General features: G+C 35.8%; 1 protein-coding gene across 1 annotated transcript in view; it reads left to right on the top strand.

Moving 5' to 3' along the window:
• The window catches only part of pea15 (phosphoprotein enriched in astrocytes 15), a 67,675-nt gene extending 59,530 nt beyond the window's left edge, over window positions 1–8,145 (top strand). The window contains exons 2-5 of the mRNA XM_015401608.1: window positions 3,664–3,838; window positions 3,946–4,101; window positions 5,471–5,536; window positions 5,644–8,145. Coding sequence (XP_015257094.1) covers window positions 3,667–3,838; window positions 3,946–4,101; window positions 5,471–5,535 — 393 coding nt within the window. The 5' untranslated portion in view covers window positions 3,664–3,666 and the 3' untranslated portion in view covers window position 5,536; window positions 5,644–8,145. The remainder of the gene's footprint in view (window positions 1–3,663; window positions 3,839–3,945; window positions 4,102–5,470; window positions 5,537–5,643) is intronic.
• Window positions 8,146–18,693: the final 10,548 nt, after the last annotated feature.

Below are 18,693 nucleotides of genomic sequence, written 5' to 3'. Positions count from 1 at the left end.
AGGATTTGTTGCCACTCACGTTTCCAGAGAAGAAGAGACACTTAGACTTCAGTCTGTGTGTTGGTCTTCCAGAGAATGTTTGATTCAGTAGAGGGCGGGTTTATCCAGAACTCGGACGGAGTGGAATGATGTAGCCGCTGGTTGCAACTCAGTTTTCCTGTGGTACTTGAACGGGTCATGGTAAAGATGACTTCCTTACTCAGAGAGATCTCAATGTGCTCAAAGGTGGCTGGATCCAAACCTCCTGTTTGGAATCCGTCGCTCAGTGTAAGACTCAGTTGATCCCACTTGGGAGGAGGTGGTCCAAAAAGGTCCAGTTTGCAGGAAGGCTTCCTGCCGAAAGGCAAAGAACAAACAAGGTTTAGTCTCAGGGAGAAACAAGCACTCAGTAAAATTCTATGTGATCTCAGCTTGACTAGAGGACATAAACTCTAAATGCAAAACTCAGACTAGACTCAGAATGAAACCAGGCTTGGCTAGAGTACCCCAAACTGGCAAACACTCTGGCATCGAAGTAGTGGCAACTAGCAGCTTAAGAGCAGTCCGGTGAGGAGGCAACAGCTGTGTGTGAGGAGGCGAACCGGAGCCAGGCGCCTCCTGGTGGTGGAAGGGAGAAACACAAAAGACAAGACAAACAGACGAACACAAAAACTGGGATCCTGACACTAAGATGAAGTTAAAGTAGTTTTTAAAACAAAGATCATATGAAGAACTTCCAATTTTTTGTTTTTTTCTATGTTAGTCAGTTTGTTGGATGTCTTACAAAACCTTTTTAATTTGAAACTGAGTTCAAATTGCTGTTGGTCTGATATTCCTTAGGTCATGGATACTTTCTTTTAGTCATAGCTTTTTCAGTGCTTTTGGTTTAGTTATTATAGTCTGTCGCAGTATGTCAGTCTTTTCCATTCAGTAAAGATGTTTGTGACTAAATAAATACATTTTTGTATAAGGCAGAGCTCACATACAATTTAGGTCCTTCTGCAAATAGTAAAATGACAACACTGACAAAAATTTATCAATTAAATAATTAATTTGTCTTGTGTCTGACCAGCAAAATGTAAAAGTGTTTTAGTAACCCCCAAGGGGCACATGATACTTAAGTAAGTCCCAAAAGAGAACCAAGAAATGTCTCCATTATTTTTGTTGGGTCCTGAACAGTCATGTTAATAGGTTGAGCCAAAAAATAAACAGCTGCGTTCTGAACTTTCCAGTGTTGTATTTACCCTGATGCTGTTTTCTTCTTTTTTATGTGAGCTAGCTGAACAAAACAAAAGATCATGTTGGAAACATTGTCCACACTTACTTCCAAGTTTGCTTTGTGTTTTTATTTGTCAGCTGATTGTTTATGAGAAAAAATGTAACGCTAACAGTCCTCCTTTTGAGCATAACCTGACTCTTAATCTTGAAAGAAGTCAGTGTTTAGTTTGAGGCTGATCCATCACCAAAATACTTTGAGTCCGATTATCTAAGCTGTCGCCTCTGTTCAGTGTCTACATAAAACTTACAAACTAGACTCTAGTTACTTTACCAATGACAATGACAAACAGTCAAATTAGCTTAAGATGTTATTTTCTTTTTATGCTCTTTGAAGGTGAACATTTTTAAAGCTTAGTTGATAAGTTTCGACTTGGGCAGCGGGCTTCGTTTTTTTTTTATTTTTTTTTTTTTATTTTAAGACTGTCCTGTCTGGCAATGTGGCAATAAGAATAATTGTCTTGATGCCAAAAAGAGCCCAACAGATTTTACTTTCACAGGTGGAGCAGTATGGCTATCGCCATAGTGTTCTGCTTGATTTCTGCATATAAATAGCTTTATTAAAATTATGCAGGGAGTTTTAGAGATTATATGGACACTGCAATGTAGGCAGAACAGGAAAGGAAAAACAGAAAAAAAGGAGAAAAGATGAAAGAAAGAGGACATAAAAGGGAGATAATGATAAACATTTTCAGTCAGCTTCATCACCTGCAAAGAGATGTAAAAAGAACAACCAACAACATGGTACGAGACATACAATAAAGTAACACAGAGATACAGTACTATAGCTGAAGTATAAGTATAAGGTTTGTTTTAATGTTTGATAAATCGTTTATTGACCAATTCATTGGTTAATGAGCCAATCGATCAGCAGAGATCTACAGTTCTTGATTCTAGCTAAATGCTGCCCAAACTAACATTTTTACAAACAATAATCGAAAATTTGTTTTACCAGAAATTAACAAATGAAGCCTTTATAGGTCTATTTCTAGGTAACATTTTACTACTAAACAATACCATTCAATTTTCTTTCGCTTTATCCGGGGCAGGGTCGCAGATTATTAAGATTATATCTTATGAATACAAATGATCTTTTCAAAAAACGAGATAGTTCTTTTGGTCATAATAGTGGTCACTGCTAATAGATTATAGTAGCACCAAGGTTTACATGTTAAAGCTTCGTTTTTTTGGGACCGTATTATTTGGCAGAGTCAAGTCTTCAGTCCTGGAGAGCGAATTTATCTGGAAGTTTTTTTTTGTTTGTTTATTTTTTTCCTGGGTAGTGTGTTGCGGTTTAGAGTAGAGCTGCTTGTCCTCCATGTAGCTAAATGCAACAATTTGAGTTTGTATGTAGAAAAAACTGAAAACTTTTATTTTTCGGGACATGATTATTTTTTTATTATTTCCATGTTATCTCCGTTTGGAGGTTTTATTAGCAGGACCCACTTCTATGGAGGAGAAGACCAAAATCATGTTGGACCTATATGTCCCTTCCTTTCCCCCAGATGAGTAAGGGACAGTTGCTGGTGAAAAGACCAAATTGATAGATTTTTCTTGACTTTTGCCGCTTTTCTTTCTAAAACAAAGAAGTCCACAGAATGACTAAAGTACTATATTTAGACATGTATGCCGAAGTGTTAAAATATCATAGAAATCATCTAAAAAAAAAGAAGAGTTAAGTTGTTGAACATCAGATTAAAAGTGCTTTCCCCTATTGGTCAAAGGTTAGGTTAGGGTTTTCTGATATGTCTTTATGTGGATGCCACACTGAAAACCATAACTCTGTCTACAGTTTAGTGATGGGCCTATCTTCTTAATTTTCAGGACACAGGAGTAAAGTTTTATTTTTCTTAGTTTGAGTTGATATAAAGGAGAACATGTTTCCTACTATTCTTTTTTTAGATCTTGTGTTTTATTCCAAAAACAAGTTTATCTATTTCAAAAGTATTATCTTTTATGCATTTGGGCAAATTAGAGTTTAAGAGGTTTTGAGAGAAATTCTTAGGAAATAATGTGTTTGGGGGGGGTTGGGGCAATAAAACGAAATTAAATTTTAATGTTGCCAGTTTAACAGAGCATCTGCTTCAGTACAAACCCATAACACTGAAGCTTTCCTTTCTTGCTGGGTACAATCGATCTGCCCCATGGGTCTTTCTTAATTAAAGTTCTAACCTTTGTTTGGCTGTAGTTGTTCATTGGATCAATCCTTTCTCTTAAGTTGCTCTTGTAAAAACATTGAGCGCAGGCAGAACAAGAGAGGATATTTCTTCGACTCACCCTGATAGCATGTTATTGCTATTAGAAAAAGCTGTTTTCAAATGTGGAGTCTGGGAAATAGGTGGGCTGTGGTGCAGTTCATCTTCGTCATCCTAACAGTATGTTATTCTCTTATCTTTGTACTTGGAACAGACTATGGCAGAGTACACCTCTTTGCTAAGCGACCTGTCTGAAAACATAACCAACGAGGATCTGGAGCAGCTCAAGTCGGCCTGCAAGGAAGACATCCCCGAGGACCAGAGCAACAACATCACCTCCTCCAAGGAATGGTTCAGCTACCTGGAGAAGAACGACAAGCTTGCCCAAGGTAAAGAAAATAAAAAAGCTTGACTTATAGAATCTCTGTAGTATGAAACTTTTTTTGGCTAATTTATCTTCATCGGCTTAAGTTGAAACTGTACCATTCCCATGCAGATAACCTGTCTTACATTGAGCACATCTTCGAGATTTCTCGGCGGCCGGATCTTCTGACTAGGGTGATAGAGTACCGCACCACTGTGCTCAAGATCTCTGAGGATGACGAGATCGACACCAAGCTAACGCGTATCCCCTCTGCCAAGAAATATAAAGGTAGCACATTTTGTAAGCTTAGACTGACAGGTCAAAGCAGATTTAATTTCTCACAATCTCATAAACTGGTTTCTGTACAATAATTCATTTTTAAATGTATTCCTCTTTTTCTCTTATTCCCTTCATCCCTCAGCATGGAAAAAAATAAATTGATTTAGCAGAGCATGCTGACTGACACCTTTGTCCCAAAAATACAGACAGAGGAAAATTTCTGATACAAGTATGTTTAACATCTAAAACACCTAAAGGTGATCTGGCAAAATCCTGGCCTGAAAATTAGATTTCCAGTCAAAAATAAAGCAATTGGAATATAATGCTCCTGTATCAAAACAAATAAAACACAGAAGCAGGCTGTTACACACCAATGCTAGATGTTGCAGCTGTGTCACAAATATCTAATTGGCATTTATTAGAAATAATGTCTATTTTACCAAGGATTTTATTTATTTAAGCACCTGTTACTCAACTTATAAATAGGTCCAGGCGGACAAAGATGCAATCTACAAAGTATGAGGATTATCAAACTTGGAAACAAAAGATGCAGCAATCTTCCAAATGAGGGCATGGTCTGCCCTCTAGTGGTTAAACATAAACACAGGAAATGTTTGGTTTGGCTGCTCAAATATTTTGTCATCAAACAATATATACGTATATGTCCAAAATCTAAAATATATCAAACTTCACAAGTGAAAATCCAGTTACAGAGGACCTGAATCTTAAAAGCAGATTAAGATTTTAACAAGAAATACATACAGAAATGTGAAAAGCCAGGAATTTAGATTTTGTATTATTTCTTTCAACATTCATTTAAAAATATCAAACCTGTCATTTTCATTTGCAATCATTTTATACCATATTTCATTTCAACTAAAAGATAATCTCACCAAACTGATTGCTGTTATATTTGTCCTAGTAGTCAGTATGAAATAGGTTACTTATTTTACAGACTTTTATAGCTTCAATGACAACTTGTTGTTCAAAGAGGTATGTTCAGTATTATTTCAATAAAGAACTTATACCTGTCTGTTAATGTTACTGTAACCACTTCCAAATAGGTTTTTTTTTTCTTTATTAGATTGTTTAATTTTATTTTGGTGATACGAAGAAGAGTTTGAAGGCTTCCCCCTATAGGTGACATACACAAGTGACTCAAAGTTTAAAACATTTTAAAGATCTTTGTAGCCGTGTCTTTCTTTGGTATATATTAAAAATATTTCTGCTGTGTGAGAGTATTATATTTAAAAGTATTAACTGCAGCATTAAACAGGAGGAAAAAGATTAAAGGAAATGTTTAATAATGTTTATATATTCATAAATTTCTATTTCTGTTTTCCTCTCTCTCTCCAACACCCCCATCTGAAAAACAAAGACATCATCCGCCAGCCGTCTGAAGATGAAATAATCAAGTTGGCACCTCCACCTAAAAAAGCATGAGGTCAATACCCACAGTCTTAATCTTTGCACCTTGAATTCTCCACTTCTGGCACTCAAACCGACCAATCAACCATTTCTCATCAACCCCATTAATTATTCCCACCTCAGCCATCCCCACACCACCTCCAGACACACCTATAACCACACATATACACTCACACCATCCATGCACCCCTTCCACCTTAGGTACCACACTCCATGACAAGGGACCACGCAGGATCGCGGCTATAACTTCGACCTATCAGACCGTAGCGATGCAGCCTTATCCCCAGCTGAGGGGGGATGGGAAGCTGTGTAAAAATAAAGACACTTCAAGATAAAATTTTGAGATGGACCAACGTAGTCTGTGTATGAGGAGAAAACTGAAGTCTATCCTGAATGCTGAGTGGGTCAGTTCTGAATGAGTATGTTTGTGATGTTGTGTGTTCAAGTCACTTTAAGGTTGTCTAAAATGAATCAAAAATGATGTCTACCCATGACCAAGCAGAAGTTACAAACCTTCCCGCTGAGCGAAATAAAATTAAATGGCTAGATTTAATGAAACTCGAATATCAAAATACGTTTGTGGTTATATGCAGTGATACTTAACTTTAAGTAAGGTATTTGTCTTTGCTAAATCAAATTACTTTAAATACAATTTGTCTGTAGCCAAACTCTTAAAACTGTATTTATTGAAAATTCAAGGTTAATATTTCAACACACACTTAAATAACCAAGTTAGTAACCAAGCTTTACAGAACAAAAGACAACCTCCGCATAAGGTTGGATAATAGATTAATTATATGAAAAGTTGTCTTTATTCTTTTCTGTGAAGGTGTTTGTTTTAGCTTGTAGCTAGCTACATAAATATTCAAACGTGTTTTTTGTGATAAGGAAAGTTGCCAAAATACCTAACATGTCTATCACTTAGGCATGACTTAGCGTTAGCGCTTATCGCAGCTAAAGAGTGAGTTGTTATTTTTGTCTCCAAAACTAAGCTAAGCTATCTCCTGCTTAATGAAGCAAAGACTGAAAATCAGTTTCCTAAAACTTTATCCTGACTCCTGCAAATATGCATTTCTCTACAAATTCAACTATTCCTTATAGCTTACTTATCTCCATCAAGTTACTTAAGGCTAAATGCTAATATTAAATTCAATAAAAGGACCACTCTCTCTGTTTCTCTAAAGCTCAATGATCATTCCCTTTATGGTATTATGTTAATATGAGAGGGATTTGTCTTAAGAGGGGCATCCATAAAATCGCCAATATTTGCCTTTAGCTTATGGTAGCTGCAAGAGTTATTTAAAGTAGTTATGTCACTATAGCATTTATTTCTTCACTTGGAAATTAATTTTTAAGGGACCAGTTAGAGTCGATGTTGTTTGTAGGGGCAGATTAGAGATGTAAATAAATAATATATTACAAGAACCTACCGAATTTTAGAACTAATATAATTATCTAAATGTTTTGCTCCCTTGGGCAAATTTAGCAAACTAGCTCTAGCAAGAACTACTGTGCAGTTAGCTTGGCAAAAGAGTGTAAATTAAATGTTACCTAATTCAAAACTATTTATCTATTTTGAAACAAAGCAAGATTGGACCCTGCTTTTCATATATATATATTGGGAGAGTTAGATATAATACGTTGACTTTTCATGTACGTGATCCTTACATGTTTTAAACCTTTTCTGTGCCAATGTGTTTGTTGTTCAGAGGCAAACTGACACGTGTATATCGGAAGGCCATTCCAGGTAAAAACAAAATCCGTTTTATGTGATCATTGATGTTATTTACCAAAACATTCACGTTGTAATATCAATCCCCAATGCACACAAAGGCTCATTATCGGACTATGCCATTTCCAACATGCGCTGACACGAAGACAAGCTAGCAGACTGTTGAATCTTAACTTTTATGACCACTCTTCTGAACACTGTGTATCTTTTTTCCCCACGACAAAGCCTTAGCAGAGTTTGCGTTTACCCCCAAAACATTTTTCACTACTGTGAGCAATTCGGCGTGTGGCAAGCAGAAACAGGCATCAGCACACGCGTTAGGTCAATCAAAGCACTTCTCCATTTTAAAGAGAGTGATGCAACTCTCCTTTTGAGATTTGCTATGGATTTCGGTGTCAGTGAGTACAGAATGTATGTGGTCTATTTCTGCAACCGTCTCTGCTGTCCTCAAAGCTGTATGATTTAAAGCTGAGACATCAAGTGTCTCTCAGTTGTATGACTAGTTATTTACCCGAGCACTGACTCTCTCCTGCTTGTATTCCACTATGCTCCAATTCAACCCTAGTGCCAATGACCGAGACTTTTAGTTGGATCACAGTTTGCGTGGTCTGTTTCGTTTTGCTTTATATAGCTTGACTTGTATTGTATTGCTGGAGAGATTTGTATCCTATGCATTAATGTCTTTGAGAAAAATCTGTCTAGACTGCTATTTTACAGAATGGAGATCTTTGTTTTACGCCAGGGTCTTTAAGATGATCGTGGTTTTTATGTTAAAATAGTATTATTTTTTAAGCATTTGGTTAGCTAATAGGAATTAACAGAGCACACCTTTATGAAGAGGAAGGGGGGAAAAAATCTGGAAACTGGGGTGAAAACAAATCTGTTTTGGAACTGACTGTATATATATATATATATATATATATATATATATATATATATATATATATATATATATATATATATATATATATATATGGTATATCCCACAAAATAAAAATCCCAATGTACATATACTGTATTGGCTGAAACATGACGAATGTGAAAAATTCAACCAAAATATTTTACTTTACTTCTTTACTTTACTACATGGCAGTTGGCTTAAGTATTTACTGTTGATTAACAATTTTAACTTGTTTCAGTTTTGGATCCTCTAGAAATTATATAAAGAAGACCTGGTTTCATATAATATACCACAGAACATGCAGTCACATAAACTGCATGTTCTGTGGTGAGAATATGTAACATGTTGAGTATATAAGTCATCAGATTATTAGTTTTGTATTCTCCCCAGTTTCCATGCTTGTATTTGCTCCACCATATATTAAGTGAAATGGTGGCAGCTCTGCTTTAGATTCAGGCAGTGGCACACAAGGTAAATCCATCTCACAGGAAGGCAACTGTATGTCTGTTATGAACTTTCTATAACAATTATTTCCAGTGTTTCAATGCACGTTGCCTTGGCTAAATGTTTAAATGGCAGTTAACAGGTGTTTTTTTTTTTTTTTTTCCAGAAGTTTGTTAATTCTACAAACCAAAAGACTATTTTTTCTTTGCAGATCTTTGCATGTTTCAGATATTTTAAATGAAATCACTAAAGGAGGTTAAGAGCCAATGGTTTTGTTTTTGTTTGTTTTTTTTTTTCTGTTTAACTTTTTTTTATTATTATTATTCTTAAAGAAGGTATGGAAACGTTGCTTGTGAAATTTGATGTGAGTTTTTGTTTCTCTCTCCAGCCAGAATTCCAATTATCAGTGGAGTAAAGTGTACCTTTTTTCATTACTGATTTCAAACTGAATTCCTGATGAACACTTTGGTTCAAATATTTTTCTTAAATAGTGTCTTCATCAGTTTTTGGCTATGCTAAAGTTTTACTTTTTCCTAAAGCTTACATTAATCAAATTCTGCTTCTCTATGTTGGCTCTCATGAATGGAACAGTCTTTCTGACTTTAACATGACACAGATCAAAATTTTATCGTAGCTTAACTTTTTTCTGTGCAGCCATTGGCACAAAATATAAACATATCAGCCACAGATGATGTCAAATTTGAATTTTCACATACAAAGTACATATCAGCTCAGTTAATGCTGCAGAGGTATAAGCCAATTGTACTTATGGTAAATACATAATAAGTGTGGCAACCATGCATTGATTTATTCAGCATGTGAAGCTAACAATCGACTAAAAATCATTCCAGTATTTTCCCCTTAAAGATGAGTCCCTGTTTTTGTTTTGTTTTTTCTTTTGATTATACTTGGTTGTAAATATGTATTTTGGATATATGTCATGGTGTTTGTTTTTAAATTGATTAATTTATTTAATGCCTATATATTGTTGTTTTGAAATGTCTTGATTTTGTTTTGCTAACTGGAGAAATGTCAAGAGATTCAAATCATGTATACCTTGTATTATCCTTTCATTTTCTTCTTTCATGATTTGCTGTTTCAGCTTTGGGTGATGTTTTTTTTTTTTTTCAAAAGGTTAAAAAAAGAAATAAGTGGTATTCATTTATTTGTATCTTCTGATATGTAACTTTATGTTTAACTGTGTTGTATTTTGATGAGACGTGTTGTGGTCACTGCTTGTATAACAATTTCTTATTCAGAGAGTTTCCAAATCATGACAAAAATAGATGTGGCAAGTTATTACTTTTGTCAATGTAAGTTTGCTATGATAAAGGGGGTTGAAATCTTAATCTTTTAACTGGGAATATATACCATCTAAAACTAGTGCAAGGATACAAATACTGATTTCAATGTAAGTATTTATCTAATAGTTTATAGTAAAAACAAAGCTATATATGCTATTCAGCTAACTAGCCAGGTAATATTTTCTTGCTTTAAACCCCTTTTTTTTTCTAATCCATCAAAAATTATTAACCTTTCATTCATTTTATTTGTATAACTTTTACAGATAACTGGCCCTTTTATTAACACCATTATGTTTTTTGTTTTCCCTACACTGGGCTGTTTCAGGGCTTTGATTAAATTTGCTGTTTTATGATCTGCTGTTAGTGACTAGCTAAAGGGGCTGTAGATGATATCATGAGCTGGTAGCTATTAGAATGATGAAGTGAGTTGTGCATGTAGGGAATAGGAGTTTTGGCAGTTTAAAAAGGAAATAGAAGAGATAGTAGCTGAGAAAAATCTGAAAGAGGATCCTTTTGAATAAGGATGTGTTTTTGGATAATATATGATGCAGCTCCGCGATTCATTTTCTGGGGAGCAATATTGCCTTTGTATGTATTTTTTCACCCAACTCTAACTGCAACACATACAGATCGAAACATTGCAGCCTTGAACAAGGTTTGTCTTTACTTTCTGCAAAGCTGCAGTGCAAAAATACAAAAAGCTTCACTGTTTCAAACAGGATAGTTAAAAGTTTGATTTGTTGACAGAAAAGCGTTTTTCTTTGTTTCATTCTACATCCTAAAACACACATGCTCAACATTTAGCAAGTGTCATGGTGTTTCTGGTTAACAATCTTGGTTTCTGAGTGTTTGTGACAGATTCAGAGGTTTGCTGAAGAGTGTATGTGTTTGGCAATAGACATAAGAGGCTATTTTGAAGTACCGTAATGTATTTTAAGTGCTTTTCATATAAACTTGACAGTGTTAGCCGTACTGCTGCTGGGGGGGTTAACTTGAGGCTTAAAACATTATTGAGGTGGACTTGATGGCAATCATAATATTTTGAATTGTGAGTTTAAGGCTTTTACAGACAGAACCAGTGTTACAGCATTAGGAGTAGTCCCAACAATATAGAAAACACAGAGAAAAATAGGTTTTAGGTAGAGGGAGAGCTTTGTTAAAACTCTCCAATTGAATTCAGTCTGAAGATTTCTCATTCTTGTCTTTTATTCTGTTAACTGCATTGCTCTCTGATGGTGTAGCAAGTGGCAGGTGTGCTTGTGAAACCAAGCATCCTGTCCACTGTGTTAGTTAGGACCTAACACTGCTGAATAAATGTTCTCATGTAAATGTGGTTCTGTTGAAACTTATACACGGTTGATTTGGTTTGAGGCATTAAACCAATCAAATTCTTGCCCCGTACTATTAATACAGATGTACTAGTCTTAGACAGGAAATAGTACTGTTACTGCATTAGTTGTACACGTTCACCCAATATGTGTTAGACGCCATAGGCTCAATGCTGTTACCAATTGTAAGATTTCCCTCTCATAGGGGAAGGAAAGTACTTCACGAACATTTTGCAGTGATTGTAACAGATAAGAAGGAAAAAAAATAATAATAAACATGTTGCTTTTGTCATGATTTATGAGACTAAACTGAAATTATGCCATTTTGTCATTGTGCTAAAATGATATAAATATATATTAAAATATATTTGCTAACCAAAGTTTTGTCGCCTGAATTATTTCAGATGTAGATGAGAATTCGCAGAATGTGAAAATAACTTGAATGATTTCAATGGGAACTGATACAATGGACAGTCAGGAGAGCTGTGAAGTGGGATAGTGGTGAGAAGATCTGCCAAATGAAAATATGAACTCTCTCACTTTTTAAGATCTACATTTTGATGAAAACTAAGTCCTGAAGTAAAACATTTACCACAAAAGGATGCTTCCAGCTTCAATTTCCGAGGTAAGGTGGTGTCGTAAGGCTTTTAACCCCCATTCTAACCCTTAAACTCCTGTACAATAATGACCATTACAGTTAAATAGTTTAAAACTGTTTAATTTAGGATGTGTTTTCAGAATAGATCTTTGTGCCTGAGGTCATTTTCAAGCTATTGTTTGAATTATTTTTTATCATTCATGTATGTGCTTGTTCGCAACCCCGCTTGGGATAATTGGCATGTCAGAAAATGGATGGATGGCATAATATGCTTGATGGATAATATGCTTGTTTAATCCTAACTTTACCTGCCTGTTTCATGTTAAGGCTAATATTTTCCCAAGCACTTCATCTAATTAGGACAGATCAACCTTATTATGTACGTAACAAAGATTTGAAAATAAAATGGGAGCATACAGACAGAGTAGATCATTCTTAATAGAGAGTTGTCAGTTTGCATTTGGATTGTCCTTGATCCAGAACACTGTGTATTTTCTGAATTTGGCTGAAGGCAGTGATGTCTCCTCATTTACGTTATAACAACTCGTATGTTATAATGATGTAAAGATATGGCAGGTTGTTACCCTGGCAACATATATTATGCTACTTTAAATGTTATTCTGGGCTGACTTACTGACTATGTTAGCACAATGGTAAGTGCTGCCATTGTACCCGTGCAACCTATATGGTCTGAGTAAGATTTCAATTCTGTTGAATGTGTTGTAATGTTAAAATGTCATTTAATACATTTACACCATAATATGTTAATTCAAGTGTTTGTTCTGGGTGAGCTCATCCGATAAAATAATCGGTGAGAAAAAACTTGCACAGAGCTTTCCATTTTCACTATAATCTGATTTTTTTTGGATAAGATATAGAAACTTGTTTACCAAGATAACGATTTTTTTATGGGTCTCCAGACACTGTTTGTGCATTCAAAAAATACCGTGAGTATAGAAGTCTGTTGTTCTCTCAGGGACCCTTTAACACCATCAGCTTAGAAGTTCAAACTGACAAAGAAGGGGATAAGGGATATATGATAAATATTCCCTGCTTACTTCAGTGTTGACAGAAAATATTAGAAAAAGCTTCCTGTACTTTTCCCACTAAGTTGCTTCTTAGTAATGATTTATTTCTTACTTAGAGGCCTTACAGCCCAAAAGATTATATAAAAAACTTAAAACAATCTAAGCAATACCCTCTTAACAAGGTTTATGATTTTATTCTTTTGTTGATATACACTCAGACAACACAACAGAGACCTCTGCAAATCATGCCAACTTTTAAAAAGTGACAAAAGTCTTACCCAGTCATCTAAAAATGTATGACTGGACACTTCAAAATGTTTTCTGTGTTCCTGACCTGCATTAAACACTCTTTTTTACTGTTGTAATTGGATGAAGCCAATTGGCTTTCACAGATTATTAGTCAATTAACCAACAGTACAACCTTTAATCCAAACAAACTCTGATAATATTGATCTGACCAATGCATTAAAGTCTTGGAGTATATTTTACAAAGCATATATTGAGGCATGTGTTGATGACCTTTGTAATGACATTTGAGATTTCTATAGCTGGTCACACCAAAAACTGATTCAGGAAGGGGTTCATCTGTTTGTGGCTTTTTGAAAATACTGTGTAAGGGGCAACAAAATGCAACCGATTCCTCCATCAAATTTCATTGTGTGGGAATTTTAAAGCTCTGGGGGGAAAAAAGGACGCCTAGTACAGTATAACAGTTACATGTTAAAACAAGCTGATTTAAATCTTTACAACCCCACAATATGATCAAGTTATAATTACTATGCCTGCTTTTTTTTCTTTTTTTTTGTCCACTTGATGGCACCATAGAGCAAATAAAGCATTTTAGGCTTTATCTCGACATCACTATTCAAGGCCTACATTGATAATCACATAATGAAATTACCAACAAATGAAAAGAAAAAAACATCTTTGTCAGTGTCATTTATTTATTTTTTCCAAACACATTAAAATGTATATTTGCTATTGAATCAATTTTCTAAAATAAACATTATCCCCCCAAACACAAGATGTCATTGAGACTTTGTTTTTTGGGTTAAATCTGGTCGGTACGTCATATTTTTGATTTAGTCCAGGAATAGCTTTTTGAAAATTTGGCTATGTTTGGTCAGTCTGATTTTTTCCCATTTTAGTCCAATAAAAGTCATTAGTAATTTTAAAGTTAAAATGACAGCTTTTAACCTTTAACTTTTTAACCAAATGTAGACATTGGTTTTTAATGATAAAAAATTAAAAAAGGGGATAAAAGTGAAATCTTATCCTATATTATTTAATTTTCCTACTTCAGAGGGAATTTTAATGGCCTGTATTTATATAGCGCAGTTTCAAGTCAGGGCACTTGACAAAAGCGCGTTGTCAGTTTAACTGTAGCTCTGATGAATTTCAATGATGAATTCCTCTCGACATCTAAAATAATTGTTGTTGATTGCAGGTGTGTCTAATTGTTCCCAATGACTTTGCTTGTAAAGTGGAAACACACAGCGAGGCAGACGAGCTCCAAGCCAACTCCCATGTCAGAGGATGAAGAGAGCACATCCAGTTAGTCACAGTCAGAGAAACTACACTGGAAAAACAGGCAGATCTCCAACATCTATAAACAAAGGTGTTGATGGCAGCAGCACAGCTGATAATTCCCTCCGGGATGGCGTCACAGCCAAAACTCCTTGATGGAGTTCACTGATTGATTTCTCCTCAGTGCAAAAGTAGGTTTGGTCACAATCCAAGATTATGCTAACTGGACAACAGGGCCACCATGCATGTAGAATTTTGTGAAAGCCACACTTATAAACTATTTATAACTCTGATACCTGTTTTATCAAAAGGTTTAGAAGCGCAATCCTTTGATGAAAAAAACAGTTACAGTGGAAACCGCTTATAGTGGTCTCGTTGGTCCAGAGCCAATTTGAACACTATAAGCGGTTGATTAAGAATTTACCGTTATTTCACTTATTTTTTATGCAGAATATCATCTAAATTCCATTTGTGGGTTTTTTTAAATGAAAAAAATTAACTGAAACAGATAGCTTCCGCATTTACTGAATGTTATTACAGTACCGTGCAAGTTTAATTACAGTATACTGCACTGTGCACAGACATAACTCCGCCAGTGCATTATTTTTTTACCAAGCCTGAATTCTGAAAAAAACGGTTTCATAGAACAACAACATAGAAGATTACTGCATACGCTACAGAAAATTAAAGCTAGCCTATGTCTGTTTTGTGTTGCGGATCTGCTACGCCGCATTAAGAAATCACTTCACATATTTATCCATGGTTCCCTGGATCAGAGTTTTGTCCAACACTGAGTTCACTTCTTTTTCAAAACAATGTAAAAGGTCAAAGTTTTTTAAACCAACATGCAGGACAGCAGTCTTTAAAATGCAAACTGCATTCCTCATCTCAGCTCTGGAAGACACAACAGTCTCCTCTTCTTCATCCTCCTCCTCCCCCTCCTCGCTGCGTCCAGCACTGGTACCCGCACCAAAGCGCTCTTGTATACGATGTCCCTGAGGTGCAAACCGCTACAACTACTACAATATGAATGGAATTCAGGAAATATTTGAGATGCGATTTCTAATAAAAGCTATGATAATATCCTTAACTTGATAAGGCATCACAGACATTGAGTGAACGCAAGAAGTGAGGATTCCTCTGCTTTGACAGCAGTAGAAAACTTTAAGGAACCCATCTGGCCACCCCTATGAAACATTTCTAGAGGCACCCCTGTACATATGTAGTACAGGTGTGCCTCTAGAAAATCTAACTCTAAATATAAACCATTTTTAGTTGGTGTTCTTCTCATTGCACCAGTACAAATTCTCATTGCTTTATTAAATCCTCTTTCTATTTTCATTAAAATGTGTTTTAGCTGCTGCTCCATATATATAACACCCATAATCCATTATTAATCTCATTAACTCCTTATAAATATGCACCAATGATTGTTTACTTGCTCTCCAATCTTTTCCTGCTACTGCTCTCATGAGATTTATGATTTTCTTACATTTCGTCTCTATATTTTTATATGTGTTCTCCATGTTCCTTTTTAAACCAACCACACAATATTTGGGTATTTGGTCGGTGGGTATAGAGGGCAACTGGCAGGACGATGAGATAACGGATAATTAGGAGCTGGAAAGAGTGAAGCAGGTGAAAGGCATTAGTAAGGCCAGCAACCACTGCAGATCATGACACATTCTACAGAGATGAAGAAACAAGCTTTAAACTTCAGAAAAAAACAGAACAGTGGGTGAGGATAAAAATTAGAAGTTCCAGTTTATCAAACTATGCTGGACGTGTTTCTGATGGAAGAGTTGATTGAATCTGAATATTAACTCATCAAGTTTAAACAAGGAAGCAGGAGCTTCTAGAGCTTTAACACAAAATTGAAATTATAGAACAAATAGAAATAAATACGTTTACTGTAGATTAATATCAGAAGTATTATATGTTTAAATAGTATTTGCCTGCTTTTTTGCCTCTTTAAAAGTTTCAGATCATCCAAAAAATGTTAATACTAAAGAAAGAAAGTAAATATAAGTCAAAGTTTTTCTTTCTCGTGTAATTTATCAAGAGAGAAAAGCGACCGACACCAACCTGATTGCAGAGCTTTGGTCCCGTTAGTCTCTGTAAAGATGGACCAGAGGCAGGAAGGACTCAGTAAACAGGCTGAGCTCCATCCATCCATCAGGGCTCCATTCCAGCCACATATTTACAGCAAAGTCTCTTCTTCAGAGAAGAATCTGAGGATATCTACAGATTTCCAACCATTAATCATATCCAACAGGGTGAGGTCTAAAAACATGGGTACAGGTTTAAATCTGGGCTTTGACTAGGACACTCCATTAGCTTTAATCTATCTGCTTTGGTTCTGCTTCCTAATGGACTTTGGAGATCTGTCTTCATAGATCTGGAGCTGAAGGCCACAAACTGATGGCTAGATCTTCTCCCTCCAGAGTTCTACTTAAGCTCTGAATCCAAGGTTCCACAAATTAAAGAAAGTCTTCCTAAAGAATCAAAGCAGTCCCAAACCATCACACCACCTCCACCGTGTCTGAATGTCAGCATGATAGTAATGTGCAATTATAATATTTATTACCCAGCCCAGTAGGGGTGGTAAGTATGTTATTTAATTAATAAAATCCAGACTGTCACATATTGTTCTGGGAACACACTCATCGATCTAGCTGTGTGTTAGAACAACAAATGATTTACAACATATATGGAATACATTCACCACAACTTTCTTTCAAAATATAAGAGTTTATCAACAAAAACCATTCAGCTCCAAGTAAAACATATTTCAGTTAAAACTCTTGACTAAACCAGTGAAACTCGACTAAGAAGAAGGAACAACATCAATGAATCAATAAAATGATGCAATGATATCATAGTTCAGCATTAATTTTATATTTGAGAACCAAAGTTTATCTGGAAGAATTTGGAATTTGATCAAATTAGCTTTTTACTAATTTATGGAAAATGGAATGTGTTCAAACCAACAAAATTATGTTTTATTAAATAATTAGTTTAATCAGGAATCCACTTAAAGTTAACTGGGAAGGGGATCATTCTAGCTGCTGCCTTGTTTGCATGCCTGTGAGTACAAAGGGGGAGATGAATCCCAATGGATCATAAAGAGATTCAACCATGGAAAGGATGCCACGTCTTGTAGCAGGTTGGTCATTGGAGCGAAAGCTGAGCGCATCTGAGTCAATGTGCCATTGAATGCCTAGAGCTGTTTCAAGTTTAAAGCCTTTTAATGAAAGGTCAGATGCTTGCTGTGGAGACGCACGTTCAGATGCTGGAATGCTTTATAACACCGTTTTGTTATTGCTTACAAACATGTGTAGTCTAAGGACACCTGATGCACAGAGCCTCTGAGCCTCCTGAGTGAGCTGAATAGCTTCCTTCATACTTGTAGTATATGTTATGCCATCGTCCACGTAGAAATCCTTTATTATGAACTGTGATGCAAGGGGAAATGTTTTCTCGTTTTCCTTAGTCAATGAAAAGGTGCACCTTCATTCTAAATTCTTGGGGCAGATTGTCCAAATTGCCACCCTAAAAATCTGAAATAGTCTCTATCTGCTTCATGCACATGAAACTGATGGAACATTTTTTCAATGTCACATAGCAGTGCAACCTGATGCTGTCTAAATCTGATCAAAACACCATTTAAATTGTTCAATAAATCCAGACCTGGAAGCAAATGATTATTTAGACAATTACCTTTGTATTTTGCTGAGGCGTCGAAGACAACTCTGAGTTTGTCTGGTTTTTGGGGATGATATATCCCATGGTAAGAGAATATACCATTTTTCTCCTTCCTTCGCTTCACTGTGCACTTCCTCAGTATCACTTTTTTCAATGACTTCACTCATTGTTTTTGTAAATTACTTCCCTCGATGTGTTCAGGAAGAGGATTTCATCTTGAGACACTGATCTATTGTCCTTGTCATCATCCTTAAAGTCTGACTCGAGAACCTTGATTGCATCAGCTGGAGTCATTAAGGGGAGCTCTTTGACTGTGACTCTGTGACACAAAGTCATGCTTAGAGAGTCACTGTGAGATGATGTGGGGCCTACAATACTCCAGCCCAATGCTGTGCGAAGGGTGTAGGGTTCATTCTCTCCATCTAAGATGACCTGCCTTGGATCTACGGCCTTGGAACAGTTGTAACTAATTAAAAGCCCAACAACAGCATCTTTACCAAGCATTGTTGTGAGCATAAGCGTCGTTAGACCTATTTAAGGGTGGCTTCAGTCACCCTTTCTTTGGCATTAGCCACCCTATAATTATTTTGCGATTTTAAAAAAAAT

Source organism: Cyprinodon variegatus, unplaced genomic scaffold (genome assembly GCF_000732505.1).
Source record: "Cyprinodon variegatus isolate N-32 unplaced genomic scaffold, C_variegatus-1.0 Scaffold1238, whole genome shotgun sequence".
Classification (NCBI taxonomy): domain Eukaryota; kingdom Metazoa; phylum Chordata; class Actinopteri; order Cyprinodontiformes; family Cyprinodontidae; genus Cyprinodon; species Cyprinodon variegatus.
Note: the sequence above shows the minus strand (reverse complement) of the source record. Positions and strands in the feature narration are given on the sequence as shown.